The 19,933-nt window shown below is 36.9% G+C and overlaps 1 protein-coding gene and 1 pseudogene across 1 annotated transcript; one reads left to right on the top strand and one right to left on the bottom strand.

Annotated features, from left to right (window-relative positions):
• Positions 1-127: 127 nt before the first annotated feature.
• Positions 128-1,580, bottom strand: LOC121260197 (protein ANTAGONIST OF LIKE HETEROCHROMATIN PROTEIN 1-like). The gene is made up of 2 exons (XM_041162040.1): positions 1,568-1,580; positions 128-1,494 (listed from the first exon to the last, which is right to left on the bottom strand). Exons 1-2 carry the CDS (start codon positions 1,578-1,580, stop codon positions 428-430), a joined length of 1,080 nt encoding a protein of 359 aa, XP_041017974.1. The 3' UTR covers positions 128-427.
• On the top strand, positions 1,548-2,141 carry LOC121260196 (annotated as a pseudogene).
• Positions 2,142-19,933: the final 17,792 nt, after the last annotated feature.

The raw sequence follows: 19,933 nt of genomic DNA, 5'->3' as shown, positions 1-19,933 counted from the left end.
CAGCTAGGCGGCCTCGAATGATCAATTTCGCACGTCTCGCATGCCAAAACACAACAAAGAAACCACAAAGAGGGTAGGACTGCAGTTATCTTACTGACAGTGGTCATGTGATCAACTGGGAACTGGATGATTCTCAAATGATTTAAATTGATCATACGAAACCTCGATACTTTATTACAGTAGTTGTTCGAATGAGATTAAATCCACACCATACGAAACTGATCCTCTAAGATGCAAAGAATCTGTGATCCCGACATTTTCCCAAAAAAGATGGGAAAACATAATATAATTTATGTTTAGAAAACCAAATGGCACTTCAAGAACAAAATGGTTTACATCTTAGTCTTTGCTCCCATAGCAAAATGAAGCTTTACAAGAAACCAGATTCCGGAGGTTGAACTAGTACTGTGCAAAGAACGGAAACAGATTACTTTGATGGAGCTATCTCTTTGCCATGGTGGAAGTATTTGGCCAGCTTTTCCCTCAGTGTCCTTCCCAATGGATCAGCTTGCTTACAGAACTGTTCTCCATATCCCGAGTCATGATGACCAGACAAAGCTACATCTTGAAGTAAATTATCTCCACAGTCGATTATAATATTGTGCAGTAAACAACATACCAAGATAATGCTTGGCAATTTTCGCTTATCAGGTCTCCATATTACCTTATTAAGAATTCTCCAACTACCCTTTACCTGTGAGAATGCTCTCTTGCATGCTCTCACTGCAAGCAACCTTGCAGCCTGGTGCATGGCATTGAAAGTGGACATGGATGCTGAGTGACCGTCAGTTTCGTAAGGAGTTAAGAGCCAAGGAAGAAGAGGGTACCCACCCCCGCCAACTATAAATTCTCTAATTTCCTCTCCTCCAGATAAAGTTCTTACATTTCCATTCAAACGCTCTCCTCCCTCACAGAGTTTGAAGAATCCAGTACACTTCAATAGCCTAGAAACCGTCATTCCCCCCGGCCAACCTGTAACAATATCAAGGAATCTCATTTCATGATCGACAATTCCCTGCAAGAGCATGCTGTAATTATTCTCTGGGTCACACCAATCATCTGACGTTTGTACAGCTGGAAGGGTCATGATGATGTGCGTTGCATCAATGGCTCCACAACAATTCAGCAGCCCAAAGGATGCTTCAAATTTGGACTTGATTTCCTCCACTCTCTTGGAATCAGGCCACTTCAGATGATGCTTGGCACGTTCTTCCAGTGCTTCAATAAATCTCCATGTCACCTGAGAAACCGTGGACTGGCCAACCCCAAATGCAGCCCCAACTAACACTTGGGACTCACCAGATGCCAACCTTCTCAAGGCAATCGCAACCTGTTTTTCAACGCTAAGAAGCCTTCCCTCAATGTTGATGAGCCCCAATGGTGGCCTCGATATAAGATCTTCTCTTACAAGAGAACAGATGTATCCAAAAGTCTTCTTTGAAACTCTGAAGAAATACTTGAAACCTTCAGCTTCATCGCTGGGGACCAAACAACCTGCAGGAATGAGTTATATAATAGAGACTCATTACACATACACGAACAGAAAAGAAAAACAATGACAGCACACCAGCAATTATCATGGATTTTGATTCACAAATATAAAATTCAAAACAATATTTCGGAACCAAACCTAATTCTGCCTAGGTTGCAAATTTTATCGGTACTTAGGAACCCAAATTCACATTCAATGCCACCATTTAATGCTGCAATTTTCACCTCTTCCCTCTCCAACACTCTCAGGTAAGCAATGGCGGGGAAAGGAGGGAAGGCCAATTGGCAGTCCAGACCACCGCAGCTAACAAGGACAAGAAAGGACCCGTTTCCAAGTCTTCCCGTCCAGAAGTTAGTTTCCTGTGGGTTGGATTCATCAGCACCTGAAAACGAGGATCTCTGTAAATGGCCGTGTTGGGGCAACTGCTGCTGTTTACTTGGCTTCAATTCTGGAGTACCTGACTGCAGAGGTGCTCGAGCTGGCTGGAAATGCAAACAAAGATTTGAAGGTGAAGAGAATGACACCCAGGCATTTGAAGCTGGCAATCAGAGGAGAGGAGGAGCTCGACACGCTGATCAGAGAAACTATAGATGGAGGTGGAGTCGACCCCCAGACTCACAAGTCCCTCATCAGCAAAAAGAACCTCTAAACTTAAAAGATATAATAAACTTACTGCTAGTCACTTTTTTAACTATTAAGTAAAATTAAAAAATTAAAAAAAAAATCAAATATAAAAAAAATAGTAAATAAGTAGTAAGATAGTAGTAACCCTATCATTTTCTTTTCCCAATTACGAAATCAATAGATTCTGTTTATTTTGTATTCGAATGCATGCATTAAGTTTATCAGGCTCGGTTTGGATACACAATTTCTCATATCATCTCATTTATTATATCTTCTCATTATAATTTTTTTAAATTTCTATATAAAATATAATAAATGATTCAATTTTTTTAAAATTTAAATTAAAATTATTATTAAAAAATTATATTTTAATAATATTTTATTTAATTTTTAATAAAATATCTCATCTCATGTGATCCCAAATGGGTAACTAAACCAAACCTTTTATAATGTTATGTAGGTGTGCAAATGCTTACAATTTATTGTTAAAAATATAATTTTTTTATATGAATATCAAATTTATTCAATTTTTTTTTGTAAAACAATTATACGAAACTTAACAAATATCATTTCTTTAATTTTATTTTTATTAAAATATAAGTTATAATTTATATTCTTGTCCAGGTTATTTATTTTTCAATTAATTTTGAGATTCACGAAATATTTAATTTCGATTAAATAAATTATTTTTATAGTAATCTTGTATTTGAGTTGATTGTAAAATTATTATTTGAAGAAAAAGTCTACTCAACCTACACCACACACTTATTGAGGAAAAGATTTTTTTTTTCACATAGTAAGCATACGGTGTAAGACTGCTAAATAGAAAAACTCTTACTCAAATATTCATGTTTTTACAACCCAATATCAAAATTTTAAACTATAAAAATCTCACAATTATATGGTTTTACTAATTTTAATTAAAAGACCAATGGAAGAATTATAGTGTGACATCAATATGCCATGTGTCAATTGGATGAGGTGAAAATATGAGTTTTACACTCTCAAATAAGAGACAGACACGTCAATGATCTCATAATATTACCGTAGAACTAGAGGCCTAAGAGTATTAGCTTCATCAAATTTATTTTTAAAATTTAATGAAAAGTACATTATTTTTATAAATCTAAAATCTTTCTAGTCATAACCTCATATTGAATTAGCAATTGAATTCATCAAAATAATAATATAATATTATTTTTTTAAAAAAAATATTTTTTATTTTTTTTTATATTTTACAATTACACTAATAATATGTTAATTAATATTAATTTGATTCTTACATTATTATTAAAAGACGGTTGGAGATTAAACATAAATAAAAAAAATATTTAGAGATTAAAAGTAAATAAAAAATAGATTTGATGAGTGAATAGTAGCCTTTTAAATTTAAAGAAACCCATCAATATACTATAACTCAAAACTTCACACTTATCTCTTTAGCTAATCCAATATAATTTTATTTTAATAAAATTCATCATATAATACATTTGAATAGACTTTTGATAAAGTCAATACCAATAGTCTAATACTATCTTCTCCCAGCAAAACTCTCTCTCTCCTCACTCTCAACACTCTGTCCGCAAGCTCTCCCCCTCACTCTCAGCAAACTCACTTTCTCCCCCGCAAGCTCTCTCTCTCTCTCTCTCTCTCTCTCTCTCATCCATCAGCCCGAAACTTCTAGCAGAGAATGCGAAAGGATTTTCTTGCCACACAAGTAAATTAATTCAGTAGAACGTGAATTTAGGAATTGGGAATCAGAAGCGTAGGAAGAAATGAAAAAGAAGTTACTAGAGTTTCGACTAAAAGAAATGAAATTGCAGGATCACAACTCACAAGAATTGAGCGAAAGGGGAGAGAGCTTGAACAATGCGCTTGAGGCGAGAGAACTTGGGGGGAGAGAGAGAACTTGAGAGCATGGGAGAGGAGAAATTCTACACATAAGTCTTATTCTATATACCACTTAAAAATATATAAATTTATTATTTTAGCCTCATATTTTATGAAATATGAAATATGAAATATGAAATATGAAATGAAGATAAAAGAATAAGATTACATGTTTTTTAAGTAATGTTTGTGAGACGTTTAGAACAACTCTGAAGGAAAGAGCTTGACTGGCTTTAGTTTCCACACGCTTTTCATTTGCTTGGCTGTTGTTGCGTTTAAAGTACAGAAAACCTTCAAATCGGATGAGGTGAGAAAGTGATGTTTACAGCCACCAATGGGACTGCGACACGTGATATTTCCATTGTTCTTACCGTGTGCCTAAATATAGTGACAAAACTCCCTTTTACGTGTTTCCATTGTTTTTACAGCAGAAGTCACTCTCTGTTGATCTCTCAAGGCTATCAATCTCTGGCGCCTCTTCGTCGATCTCCAGCACTTTTGTCATTTAAGAATTTCAAGAGCAACTCATTGATGTTGTTCGCGTTTCTCATGTCGAGCTTTCACCTGCTATAGTCCAAAAGATGGAACCAAATCCAATCATGACAACCATTCGTGAATTCATGGGAGTTCAAATTGTTTTAAGTTCATTGTTTATACTAAAACACTTTTTTCCCTCTTTCTTTTAGATCTATTTGTTATTTTATGATTTCAACAAGAATGAAATGAGGGAGTCTGTATAAGAAAATATGTAGAAAAAGGAAGAAATCAAGTGATTCTTTCTGGTCACCGGCATATCATCTTCTTCCCCAAATTTCCGTTTCAGCAATACATTTTCACTTTTTATATTACTTCATTTTAGCTGCTAAAATGATGGGGTTTTGTCAGGATAGTGCAAAATATTGACTGATTGAAATATTTCCATTCAATTTGTGGCTGTTGTCCCTGCGGACGATGGTTGTGCCGGCGGATTGAGAATATAATCGGGGGAGAAAGAGACTTGCAAAACCCAATGTGATACGATGTTTGAAAATGGGGAGAGAGAGACAGGTGAAAATCGACCACGGCGACAAAAATGCAGGAGACCGACAAGAATGTGAGATTGAAACGGAGGATTGATGGTTGTATGAATAACGGAAGAGCAGAGGGCTGGAAACAACATCTAAACCTGAATACAATTCGCTACATTTGAGACTACCATTAAAAACAATGAAAATATGACGTGGCAGCCTACTATTGGTTGGTGAAAATAGCCCCTTATCACCTGACCGGCCCCTAGCGTCTCTCTTTAAAGTAATATAATAAGAAGACTGATGTGGTTGTGATGTATTGAAGGGTATAAATCCCATATTTACACCACATCCTGTCCAAATAGGCTCCCATCGATCAATTGTTTTGACTCACAATCCAAGACTACCATGAAGCTTAGAATTTCCAAGAAATTGGAAGCCAATTTGAATGGTGAGACCAAAAATAGTTTCGTTCATTTTTACAAAATTTTTCATCTCATCTTATCTAATTATTACAATTTTTTTAATTTTTCATACAAAATATAATAAACAATTCAATTTTTTCAAATCTCAAAATAAAAATAATATTAAAAAAATATATTCTAATAATATTTTATTCAAATTTTAATTTTTATCTCAACTAATCTTATCTTATCTGCAAAAACAAACGAGACCTAATAATCAATCCCTCTCGAGTTATTTTGTAACACCTCGGTCCCGGAGGTCCGGAGGGTTAGCTCTTAATACTTAATATCAACTCCAATATCACAACTATAAAATCCGGAAACTCCATAAAATATTCAACACAAATATCCATGTTCCTTCATAGGGACACTAAAGTGAATCATCAACAAAATAAATTAAAAACTCACCAAAGACTCAGCAATATCCATAACTTAACATACCAAAATAATTGAGAACAATAGCTCTACTAAACATAATCCAATAACTACTTATAACAAATGACACTTATTCCTCTATGATCATTACACCTTATTAAAACTTTCTACTCTTGTTCTCCAACTGAACCATCAAAACTATCTGAAAACTATTATCGAGATAAGGGGTGAGTTATCAACAACTTAGTAAGTAGAGAACATATACTAGTATGTAAACATGAGCATTCTCACAGAGTTCAAAATGCAGAAACAAAACATTTCAGTTTCAATATGCAGATATCAAAATACATGTTATTAGAAAATCAGAGCGACATTTCAAACCATTTATATTCAAAACCAACTGTTCATATTCAAAGACCCATTTGGCACAACATGACTGAACATCATCTTCATCTTATCATATCATATCAGAGCATCATATCAGAACATAGACCATGTTTAACCCCCATAGTAGGGTTGTGCATTCTGCAGAAAGCCAAGCAGAACATAAATCACCATAAAGCGACTGCATTCAGAGCAAATACTACTATTATATCTCATGGTAGGGCCAGAGATCACTATTATATCATGTGACAGAGCTAGATGTCACTATTATATCCCGTGATAGGGTCATATATCAAAGCAAAACAGAATCAGAATCAGAATCACCATATCAGAACTAGAATCAGAGTTGGAATAGAATCAGAAAGTAATGCCAAAGGTTTTCAGATGACACATCATATCAAGATAGAGTACTGAAATTGAGATCATTTCACATTTTCCAAAACCGATTCAGAACATCTTCACGTCACATGCAAAAATTATCAAATTTCATATTCGCTTATTTTTCTCAGTTCAGTAATAGAATGCAAAAAATAAGCTCATGTCTACATCAGTCATGCCATAAGATACTTTATTCTTATACATAATTTCATAAGTAAAGCAAAACAAATAACTGAGGTTGTTTCAATTTTTTTTCATAACAAAACATGCATATTTTTTAAAAATCAATCTCAGTCTATTTTATTTTTATGTAAAGTCTAGCAAAAGAATCCCGCTTACCTGGACTCTTAGCTTTTTAGAAACTTTCCTCAATAATGCCAAACAAAATTACTCATCACCTATAAAATAATCACGTAATTTTTGTAAATTTCCATTCGAACACATACTTGGTAATTAAAACTTGAGATATAAAATTCTATATTTTTTCTTAATGTCTAAAAATCCTCGGAACTCTAAAATATCATCTCTCCCCAAAGTATTTTGATTTTTACATAAATTCTCCAAACAAAAACACGATTAACTCTTATGATCATATTACTCCATAAATTGGTCTTATAATATTATCCATGCAAATACGTGATCTCAACCCCAAAATATACATGTCCCAAAATCGAAAATACACACCAGTCTATTTTGATATGCTCGACCCATCATACCATCAAGCCCAACACAATAACATAAGTTCATAACATGTGTTCAGATTTATGACTGGAAGGGCAAGATCGTAATTACAAACTAAACTTCTCTTCAATCTAATATTTACATAAGAACCTATGGCAAAAATAGTTTAGTTAAAAAAGAAACCAAGCAGCCATTCGTTGTGGGTAAAAGGCAGCAGTAGGCTTACCATGAGGAGGAGCATGCGGCGAAGACTCGGCAGAGTTGGCCGACTGAGCCCTAAGAGAGAGAGCAAGAGAGAGAGATGAGAGAGAGAGAGAGAGAGGGAGAGAGAGAGAGAAAGCGAACACTGTGAGAGGGATATGCACCATGCACGACAGGACGTTACGGACTGGGGTGGTGGCGTCATCCAGGGCAGCGTTTGAAGGTGGAGGCTTGTCCTTTGGCATCTTCTGCTGTCAGTGGCGTCATTTGTGGCTGCGGCAGCTGGTGGGGTGGTGGCCGAGTAGGGGGTGCTATGGTGGTGTAGGGCTGTTTTGACAGCATCTGGATGTGTTGCGAGTTGGAGGTTGGGTGAGTTTAAGTGATAAGGTGTGGGGTAACAGCTTGCGATGGCAACGACAGGGATGGGGTTCACAGTTTGCCAATAAGTTGGGCGGTGGGGTGGCTCTTGGTTTGGCCCCAGTGTGCCATGGTGGTGCGCGGCTAGAGGAGCTGGAAATAGCAGCAGTTTTCGTGCGAAGTGGAGGTTGTGCTTCACTGAAGCTTTGTGGCTTGGGTAGTTTCTTGTTGTGACGAGGGTCTCTTTAATAAATATATAGATGATTGGAAACCCTAGAGAAAAATAGAGAAAGAGGCGTGCATGCAGTGGGAACAGAAGTGTTGGAGCCGTGCATTCAGTGAATAAAACGGACGTGAAACATGATTAATACTGTGTGTGAAGGTAAGGGAAAAAAAATTTGAAAGTTTGCATGAATATGAGGGTATATATAGATGCGTTATCATTAACCCTAGAGGGATGGAAGAGTGCATGGCGTGCATGGTGGGGAGTTGAACTAATACCGGATTCTTACAGCCTTGGGCTTTTTAGCCTACTAAAAAATATTTGGCCCACATCTTGGATCTTATATGAGATTAATACATGGGTTTTTTCCCTAAGTTTTGGGCTTTGACTCGATCTAAAAAAATACAATTGTCCCATAAATTTTACAGGTGAAAATTCACTTGGTCCATTAAAAGATTTTAACCTAATTATCAGGCCCTTGAAAAAAAAAAAATCCATACTCAGCCAAAATAAATTTTGGGCCTATAGTCTACTCCAAAAATTACTCGTTAAAACTTAAGTGAGCTTCTCATACATATTAACCTAAAACAATTTATAGAACATAGCTTGACCTAGACTTGGTGCTAGGTCTGGGTGTTACAAATTTGTTTACAATTATAGTTGCAAGAAACTATTGTAGACACAATAAGTTTATTATCTTCAATATAAATTATATTGATTGATGCCACTTAAGAATAAATCATATTAATTAATGTGATTCAGAATAACAATAATTTCATTAACAAAGGAGGTGGTAATTTATTTTTTGTACGGTATTTCTTTAATTACAAATCAAATAACCATTAACAAACACAATGTTTATTGTCTAAGGTCCTGTTTGGAATTTGGACTGAAGTGAGATCAATTCAGTTTAGTCTAATTTTAAGCTGAGTCTAATATCCAAACACCCAACTCTTAAATCACTAAATTCATCTTAACTCAAAACCTCTTTACACGTAGAATTCACAATTTTTTTTAATTCAACATCTCTTTGCATGCGGGACCCACAACCTTTTTCAACTTTCTATAAATATATCTAAACTCATCTTAACATCCAAACAAATCTAAACTCATCTTAGGTGGGTCTCACAAAACTCACTCCATTATCTTAACTTACTACTATTCATAAAGAACTCAACTATCTCAACTCAGCTCAACATCCAAACGGCTCAACTCAGCTCAATATCCAAACGGGACTTTTTATGGTATAATTAGCTAATGTGTTTCCTATTTTTGCTTTTTATTTTTTCGGAAAAAAAATGAGTGCCAAGAATTATCTACTATTTCTATATACCTTTAAACTTTTAAGATTTAAGCAAAACTCCACCTTGAATTTTTTGGAACTCAAACATTTTTTATAATTAGAAAATAGAATGCCACTAGAAGGTAAGGGGTTCCTAGCATTGATTAGAATGAAATTCATATACTGTATTATATCTCTCTAAATTGTAAAAATTCTTGAAATTTTTAAAAATTTGATTTTATAGAGGAAAAAGAGAATGATAAGGCCTGGCAACTAAAATGTTACATGATAGCCCAAAATCGGCGTCTAAAACCGTTGCTTTTTGGTTGAGAAATAAATTAACATTATTACAACTATCCCAATTATAGTAAACATATTTTTGATGGAACACCCCTCTCAGTTTTTTGTTTTAAACCAAAATAAAATATATATGATTAATCACAAATGTTGGCATTCAGCTAGTACAAGAATAGAAATACATTAAGCAGTAGAGTCTATATCGATCAATTCATATGTGAGAGACACAACCTCCTTATACAATAAGCAAGTCGATGAGCTACCTCATTTGCAACACTCATGACATGTCTTATTGCCAAACTCAACAAATAAAATTCTTATTTCTGAAGTAAGACAACTAAAACAACTAGCAGGATCATCCTTAGCTAAAATAGCATTAATAACTTGGGATGAGCCTCCTTTAAAGAAAACATTCTGCAGACCAAGATCCTTGCAAAAACAAGTTGCTACTAGTAGACCTTATGCTTCAGCTATAGATGGTGCTAAACAAAATGTTAGAGGTTTCATCTCTAATAATAACACCAACACCAACTTTTTTGTTTTTAGTATTGATGGCTACATCCCAATTGGCTTGAACCCAATTTTTCTGGAGGAGCTTCCCAATGAAGAGCTTGAGGTTGTGTGGGACAGATAGGCTGCCTTAGATACCACATAGTAGCTTTATACTCATTACATTCTTGAAGTGCATGGCTATAGAGAGTAGCAGGATGTAGCAAGTCCCTTCATGAATCAGTGCATTTCTTCTAAACCAGATGGATCTAGCAATTACTACAAATAGTACCAGATCTTGTGGTGATAACCTCTCCATCATATGAGTAAAAGAGGTATCAAAAGTAGTGGTAGTAATAGGGGTTTTCTGGAAAGCTTTAGATCAAACTAACCACACATCTTTTGCTGAAGGATAGGACCAGAGAACATATCTAGGAGTTTCATCCTCTTGTAGACAAATGGGACACATAGATTTAGCAAGAACATGTCTCTTACAAAGATTCAATTTTGTAGGAAGAGCATCAACACAAGCACGCCACAAAAAAACTCGATCTGCATTAGTTGTAGGCAAAGATAAAATCTTCTTCCATAGTGTTAGAATTCACCTTGTTTAGAAGATTTCCCCCTACTACAATAAAAGAGTTGCATGCATAAATGGTATGCACTTTTCAAAGAATAGTGTCCATTGAATGTTCCACTCCACACAAGCTTGTCTGAAATAGCTGTTGAAGTCACTGGAATGTTTAAAATTTGTTAAATGTCTTTCTGAGTAAATACAACTTGAATACGATCCATACTCCACCAACCTTATTGTGAATCAATTAGTTCTGCAACCAAGGCATCTTTAGATAGAGTGTTCACAGGGGATTGAATTCTATAGGAGCTTGATCGTGGTAGCCATTTATCCTTCCTAATAGGAACTTGTTTGTATCACCAACCCACCATATAAGTCCCTCATTAGTTTGGTTGCTTGCCAAATACTTCTCCAAATAAAGGAAGGGTTCAATCCCAATACAACTAAGGTGATAGTTAAATGAGAAAAGTATTTGGCTTTGAAAATCCTGCTTGAAAGGGAATGTGGGAAATTCAACATTCTCCAAGCTTGCTTAGCCAAGAGAGCTAAGTCAAAGCAATATCTAAATCCTTAAATCCAAGTCCTTCATGTTTCTTACCAACACACAAAGCTCTCCAATTCTTCCAATGAATCCTAGAGCAATTATCTTGGTGACCGCACCAGAAACTAGAGATCAAAGAGTTAAGGTTATTACACATAGATTTAGGCAATAAAAGACACTCATACTATATGTAGGGATAGCTTGCAAAACTGCTTTGATAAGAATTTCCTTCCTGGCCATGGAAAGAAATTTTGTTTTTCAATTATCTAATTTACTCCTCATTCTATCCACAATTCCATAGAAAGTAGCTACTTTGGGTCTACCAACTAGAGAAGGGAGACCCAAATACTTGTCAATATTTGAAGAGGGCTTTAATCCTGTTATCTCTGTTAAGAATTTTTTAGTAGAGTACTTGGTATTCTTGTAGAAGTATAGAGAGGTTTTGTCTCTATTGATAAGTTTTTCCGAAGCAGATTCATACACTCCTAAAATGTGATTAAGCCTTGCCTATTCATGCATATTTCCTTGAAAAAAACAAGAGACAATCATTAGCAAAAAAGAGATGGCCCATCCTTATCACGCCTCTGGCTATAGGAATACTAGACAGACAACCTTGTTGTTACAGAGCATATTATTGAGAACTTAAAACCTCAGCAAAATGGATAAATAAGTAGGGTGATAAGGGGCAACCCTGTCTTAAAGCCCTTTGCCGATTGAACTTGTCAAAGGGAACACGATTAACCAGAACTGAAAATGAGGAGGAAGTGATGCAGTGTAAAATCATATTAATCCATCTTGTAGCAAAATCCAATTTGGACATCACAGTTACAAGGAAGTCCCATTAACATGATCATATGCCTTGCTCCCATCCAATTTTAAAGCCATGTGACCCTATTTCCCATGAAGTTGAGTATGCATAGTGTGAAGACTTTCATATGCAACAAGGATATTATCTGTGAGTTTTGGTCGGGTTGGGCATGCCTCATCCAAATGAAAGTGCACATGTGAGGTTACAAATGTAAAATCAAAGTGGAAAAGATAGAGGTTTAGACGTAAACTAAGACCTTGCAATACCATAAGTCTAAATCACATCATAGAGACAAGTGACACTATTCCTCATTAATTCCATTATTTGAAATACATACAACCCAAATACATTATTCATCACCTAAGGGGGGAGGGGGGAGGGGGGAGGGGGGGGGGGGGTAGACCGAATACAAGTGGTCTCCCATTTTGAAAGGAATAAATACAATTCAAAATGATATATGGCTTTTACAATAGAGACAAGCCTTCATACTCAAGGTTTGGCTCATCTTCTTTGGGCATCACTCCTGTAACTAATTATGCGTCAAAGTTTATAGTTTTGAGGACAAAATCATAGGCAGGTTAGGTAGCCATGACAAAATTGCTAATAAGAGATAATACTCTTAAAGATTCAATTAACAGTTTCATGTAAAGAAAGAACACAAATATGTATGCTTGGTGAGGAATCACCCTCTCTGTTATAGACACATGGAAATTCATAAACATGGCGACGAACCTCCCTCCTTATTAAATATATATAAGCATGACGAGGAATCACCTTCGAAGGAGTTACCATCTACGCAATATAGTTAAAAGTATAAATATTACCAAAGTGAGGAATCTACCTCTGCTCTAGTAGGTAAAATTTATAAAATTGTCACATGGATAATGATTTCATAGGCACAATTGTCATCACATAGATACAATGGTCATCACACAAATGTCTCACACAAAGATTACATGTTGCACAGGGCACAGGAGAAACGTCTACCCAGCTAACCAACTCGAGGACACCACACGTGATACGTGTGGGAGATTCTCATTCTTGCCTATGAGGTGAGGCCAACATGATACCGCTCCACCCTAATCATCACAGGGAATTCTCATTCCCATATGATGCTTGTGGCAACGTTTTGCAACAATGGTTTGGGGAATTCTCCATGCTGTCCCATGATGGTAGACATACACTATAGACTTGTCACACAAAGATAGAGATTTCTCACACATAGATATGGATGAAAACAGTAAACACATTCAAAGTCTCAACATTAGGGAGTAAATGCAAATATAAACATAATGATGAAAATTAGATTTATTCATGATAAAAAAAAAAAAAAAAAGGTTTCAAAATATCCATATGCCTCTTATACACAACATTTACCTCACATTTTCCAGTATTGTCTTAGAAGTTAACCTACCTCTCAGAGTCGAGGTCGCTGTGCCGCTCCTTCTTTGTTTCCTCTGAAGAATCAAGTTCCACGAGGTTTCAGGTGCTTGAGATCTCAAAAGTGAGATGTTTTTCATGTCCAAATCTATTTTTATAGGGCATGACTATTAGATGTCCTTTTGTCATACTTTTGACTCTAGGTAAGCTTGGATATGAGTCCTTTAGCCTCAACTGTTATATTGCAAGTTGACAGAGACAAATGGCCAAGGCATGGTACGCATGCTCAATCCTCAATCCTTCCTCGAATGAGGGTTGTGCATGTGGCTCTGGGTCATACCTTTGGATTCAAATGACATGACTTGTCGATTTGTAGCCTCTTTTGTAGACCCACTCCAAATGTAACCCTTCAGAGGATTGTGGGCTTCTACATACGACACTACCACTCGTCTGAGCACTTCCGTGTTATCCCGAAAAGCTCCCATACCTGTCCCAATCTATCCTAGACCGTTGCTCACCTTGGGCAAGTAACTCTGATCTCATTAGAGACACCGAACTCTTTAGCTCCTTGTCCTTGCCTTCACAGTAGGCGACTTTTCTAGCTCACCTACCATAAGGTGAGACATTCATCTCCACCTCATGTTGGGATGTGCCTGTCAAACCTTTTACAAGGTGCATGCTTGCCCATGTGTTAGACTAGTTGCACTCTGCAGCACCCACAACTATTTTTTTCTCCAAACCAATGGAATGGTTCTTCATTTTTCTTTTCACTCAACTCCAATAGTGGTATGTCCCCTTGTGCTGACAGGATCCTTACATCCTCTCTCCTCAAGGAATTTCGTCATAAAACTTCGGAGGTTCTCCCTTGCTCTACCTTTCCACCAAGGGAGGGGATCTTTGACGAGAGATATGTCGATGCTTACGATCACCTCAGACTTTAGATGAGACTCTCCCTCATCTGGATCTGTGAACTAACCTTCACCATCTACGAGAGGGTCATGAGATTTACTCCCTATATCTCCTCCGTCTAGGCTGCCAACCGGTTGTGCTCTCTATCATTCTAGCTCCTCTACTAGGTTCGACATCATAGGATGTTGGAGAATACTCATCCTTGTGCTCATCTTGCTCGTCACATTTTGGCACTGTTCATTTCTCACCACGTTGCATCATAATGGTGTCATCGTAGTGCAACATTTTCGATATTAGGGCTCTAGCCCTCCCAAAACTTTCTTCGTCTTAGTGTCGTTTCTCCTCCACTCTTCTTCATTTAGCCTCTAATCCTTCCCTTTCATGTTGTTCTTCCAAGAATTGGCGCATTATTTCGGGTGGCATTGCTACCCTCCATGCAGTTCTCTTCTCTTGCACGATAACTTTGTTTCTGATTTTGAAAATGGTATGTCGAAAGCTTATTTATAGACGTGCCTTCATCTTAAAATTGTCTGAATTACCCTCACATCGTGCTTTACAAGTCATTACTACAGCTTGAATAAATATGGGAATTGCTCCTACATGACCCGCTCACTTTCCCATGTAAACTCCTCAATTCCCTCATCACCCCATTGCACCTTCACCAATGGTACGACTTTAGATCACAATCGCTGCTCCTTCTGATCTACGACTTGTACCATTTCTCCTCGTAAGTGAGATTCAGTTGTAGTGGAACCAAATCTAAATTAATTACTCAGAGTTACTGATTCCCGAAACTCTTACTTAATGAGAAAACTTGGAATACATTGTAAATCCTTTCATATTTCGCTGGTAATGTAACTCGGTACGCTACTGGGCCGACCTTTTCCAATACTTGGTACGATCTGATGTACCTTGGGCTTAATTTCCCTTTAAGCCCAAATCTCTTAACACCTTTCATACGTGATAGCTTAAGGTACACCTAGTTGCCATCCTCAAAGATTAACTCTCTTCTCCTATTGTCAGCGTAACTCTTATGATTACTATGAGTTGTGGTCATCCTTGCGTGTATGAGTTTGACCTACTCCGTCATCTCTTGAATGATATTTAGTCTAATCACCTTGGCTTCTTCTGCTTTATCCCAACATATCGACGATCTACACTTTCTACCATACAACGCCTCGTAAGGGGTCATTTGGATACTCGCTTGTTAATTGTTGTTGTATGCGAATTTAATGAGAGGGATGTGACCTTCTCATGGCCCTTTAAAATCCAACATGCATGCCCTCAGCATGTCTTCCAACGTCTGAACTGTCATTTCTGATTGTTCTTCAGTTTGGGGGTGGTAAGCACTACTGAACTTCAACTTGGTGCCCATGCCCTCGGGTCTCGATCCAATACTATAGTTTTAGGAACTCCGTGTAATCTAATTATTTCCTTTATGTACATCCAAGTAAGTTTGCTTATTGTGTTCGTAGTGGTGACTGATAAGAAGTGGACGCTCTTGGTCAATCGATCTATTATTCCCCATATGGTGTCCTTTTCACTGGGGGTTTGGGGTAATCCTATCATAAAATTTATAGTGATATCTTCCCATTTCCACTCAGGAATAGGTAAAAGTTGTAGATTTCCTGCTGGCCTTTGGTGCTCCACCTTTACCCTTTGACACATAGTACACCTTTCGATGAAGTGGGTGATGTCTTACTTCATTCCTTCTCACCAGGATCATTTCTTAAGGTCAAGGTACATTTTTTGTTCCCCCAGGGTGTATCGCATACGGCGAGGAATGTGCTTCAGCTAGTATTCGTTCTAAAATTTTTCAATTAGCCGAGACCACCTTCCATCCTTTAAACAACAAGGTTTGATCCTTCCCCAAACTGAAATGCATAGGTCCTTCGCCTTTACAGATCCTCCATCAAATCTCCAACAATTTCGAATTCCCCTACTACTAATCCTTCAGCTCATTGAAATCACTTACCCTAAACTACTGTAGAGCGATGGGAATCTCCTCTCGTGGCAAGTCCTTTATCAATAGTTGTCTCATCCCTTCTGAAAGAGAATCCACCTCCAAGAGTTCTTCATCTCTTGCCACTTGCAACTTAAGGCATCAGCGACTAAATTATCTTTCCTTGGGTGATACTTGATTTCGCACTGATATTCACTAATGACCTCTAACCACCTTCATTGCCTCATGTTAAGACCTTTTTGGGTGAAGAGATGTTTTAGACTTGTGATTGGCATACACCTCACATTTTTCATCGTACATGTTCCAGACTCTTCAAGGCAAACACTATCGTTGCCAATTCCACATCGTGCATTGGGTGGTTCTTCTCGCGGTCTTTAATTGTCTAGATGCGTAGGCTTCCACATTGTCTTCCTGCATTAGGATGCAACCTAGACCATCCTTCGACACGTCGCTAAATACCAAAAATTATTTTTAAGGCTCAAGCGAACTTGACGGTCCAAGCGACCTTGATGTTCTTCTTGGTTAGAACTGCGAGAGGACCCGACAATCTAGAGAGTCTTTCTATAAACCTCTGATAGTAATGGCCTTATTTGGATTAGCGAAAACTAGAGTTTAATCGGCCAAGCCCAAGAAACTCCTTACTTCTTACGCATAGGCCAGTCGTACTTGTTGGATATCATGTGACCAAGGAACTTTACTTCCTTTAGCTAGAGCTTGTACCTGTTGAGTTTGACAAATAACTGTTGGTCCTTGGGTGTTCCCTACACTAATCTTAAGTGATTCTCATGATCTTCGTTACATCTGGAATACACCAGGATGTTGTCTAGTCTATGAACACTACTACAAACAAGTCTAAAAACGACTGAAACACTATCTTCTTGATATCCATAAATACTACTAGGGCATTAGCTAACCCAAAGGACATCGCTATAAACTCATAATGATCATACCTAGTCCGGAAGAATTTATTGGGTATGTTGCCTTCCCTAATTTTAATTGGTGATACCCCGACCTAAGACCAATCTTAGAAAATATAGCAGCTCCTTGCAGTTGGTAAAAAAAGTTGTCTATCCTTGACAACGGGTATCTATTTTTTATGGTCAACTTATTCAGTCATCAATAGTTAATGGGATTGTGGAGTTTCTGTAAGTTAGTTTTTGTGCTTGTGTGGATTGTTAACTTGGGTGAATATTTTTCTGATTTAGGTTATTGTGATTTGCTAGAGAACGAGCTCCAAATGTAGATAATACACAAAATTATGGTAAGTAGTGCTCATATGCTAGACTTTGAATAAAAAGAATGGACTGGGGTTGATCTTTATGAAAAATGTGCATGTTTTTGTTATGGAATATTAGAAACAACCTTGGTCATTTTGCTTTGAGTAATTCTGAATAATAATAATAATAATAAAAAGTGAAAGGTATTTTTGTCATGACTGGTATCGACATGAGAAAATTTTTGACATTCTATTCTCAACTGTGCAAAAAGAGTGAATATGAATATGAAATTTTGTAAATGATTATGTGACATGTATCTGTTCATTACTCTGATTCTGATATGAAATGTTACATCTGAAAAATCTTTGGCATGACATAATGAGTTTGTTCTGTTTTTGTTTCCTTTTTGACATCTCTATTTCTGATTCTGACTCTGTTATTGTGTTGGTGCCAACATTTCTGTTTCTAAGTATACCCACTTTGGAAATAAAATGATTTTCTATGTGGTCTTTTGACTATTTCTTGTGTGCAAACACGGGGTCCGAGAATAATAAGGGGAAGATTCACTTTTGTTTCTACTCGGTTTGGCTATCGGGGATAGCACGACCCTACCACGTGGGTTAAAGATGATCTCTGTTCTGATATGATGCATTTGATCTAATAAGATGATGCACAATATTGCTATGCCAAAGGACTTTTGTATATGAATACTTTTGAAACTGTTGCTATGATATTTTGATAATATGTTTTCTCTACATTTTGTAACAAATGTTTTATATATATCATTTTATAACTAATATGTTTTGTTCTGTATTATGTACTTGGCTCATGTTTACACACTGATATATGTTCACTACTTACTGAGTTGTTGATAACTCACCCATGATCTCCACTATATTTTCAGATGTTTTGGATGTTTTAGTTGATGATTAAGAATAAGAAGCATGAGCAAGGTTATTTGTGCATAGTGGATTAAGTAGAAGAGAGTACTTTGATTATTAAGAGTTTTATTCAGTAGATTTATTACTTTATGTTGATTCGGGTATTTTGAGATGTGGATGCTTTTATTGAGTCTTTATGGAGATTTTAATTTGTCATGTTGAGATCTTCCTTTGATGTCCTTGTAGAGGAACATATATATTTGGTTTGAACAAATGCATTTAAGTTTTATGTAGCCTTTGGAATATATTTTGTATTATGGAAGATGAATTTTAGGTGACAGAAAGTAACTTCTTAGACCTCTGGGTATAGGGCGTTACAAAAATAGTAAATACATTCAAAGTCTTCAAATCAAAGAGTAAATGTAAAAGTAAATGTAATGACAAAAATCAGATTTATTTATTATCAGAAATGATAAAGGTTGCAGAATATTCATATGCCTCTTACATACAACATTCACTCCACATTCCTCAGTACTGTATTAGAAGTTAACCTACCTCTCAGGGTTGGAGTAACTACGTCGCTATGCCGCTCCTTCCTTGATTCCTCTGAAGAATCCAGCTCCACAAGGTTTCAAGTGTTTGAGATTTCAAAAGTGAGATTTTGTCTTATGTCCAAATCTCTTTTGTAGGATGGACTGTCAAACTCTTTTTGACCTACTTCTAACTCCAGGTATGTTTGGATAGGAGCCCTTTTTCTCAACTATTATACTATAGGATGACAGAGACAGATGGTTAGGGCATGTTGCTTATGTCCAATCCTTAGTCCTTCGAATAAGGGTCTCACTTATGACGCTGGGCCATACCTCTTGGTTCAGACGATATGACTTATCGAGTCGTAGCTTCTTTTGCAGACCCACTCCAAAGATGACCCATCGGATTGAGTGTGGGTTTCTACGTATGACATCACCACTTGTTTGAGCCTTTATGTGTTGTACCAGAAAGTTTACATACCTACCCCTGTCTCTCCTAGACCGTTGTACACCTTGGGTTGGTAACCGTTGCTCGCCTTGGGCGGGTAACTCTTGTCTCATTAAAGTCACATGCCTCTTCAGCTCCTTGTCCTTGCCTTCACAGTAGGTGGCTGTTTTAGCTCACCTTTCATAAGATGAGATGTTCATCTCCACCTTGTGCTGGGATGTGTCTGCCAGACATTTTACAAGGTGCATGCTCGCCCATGTGATGGATTAGCTGCACTCTACAACACCCACATCTATTTTTTCACTAAACCAATGGAGTGGGTTTTTGTCTTTCATTCCACTCAACTCTAGTGGTAGTCTTTCCCCTTGCTCTGGCGGGCCCCTAAAGCCTGAGTCCACGACATAAAATCGAGACAAACATTAACAACTTCCCATTTATAAGCATTAGGGTTTCTAGATGGTCTATTGAATGTCGTTTATGTAGATTCCAAATAACTAGAACAAAACATCAATAATTCCTTCTACAAATATCCTTCAAC

Source organism: Juglans microcarpa x Juglans regia, chromosome 4D, assembly GCF_004785595.1.
Source record: "Juglans microcarpa x Juglans regia isolate MS1-56 chromosome 4D, Jm3101_v1.0, whole genome shotgun sequence".
Taxonomy (NCBI): domain Eukaryota; kingdom Viridiplantae; phylum Streptophyta; class Magnoliopsida; order Fagales; family Juglandaceae; genus Juglans; species Juglans microcarpa x Juglans regia.
Note: the sequence above shows the minus strand (reverse complement) of the source record. Positions and strands in the feature narration are given on the sequence as shown.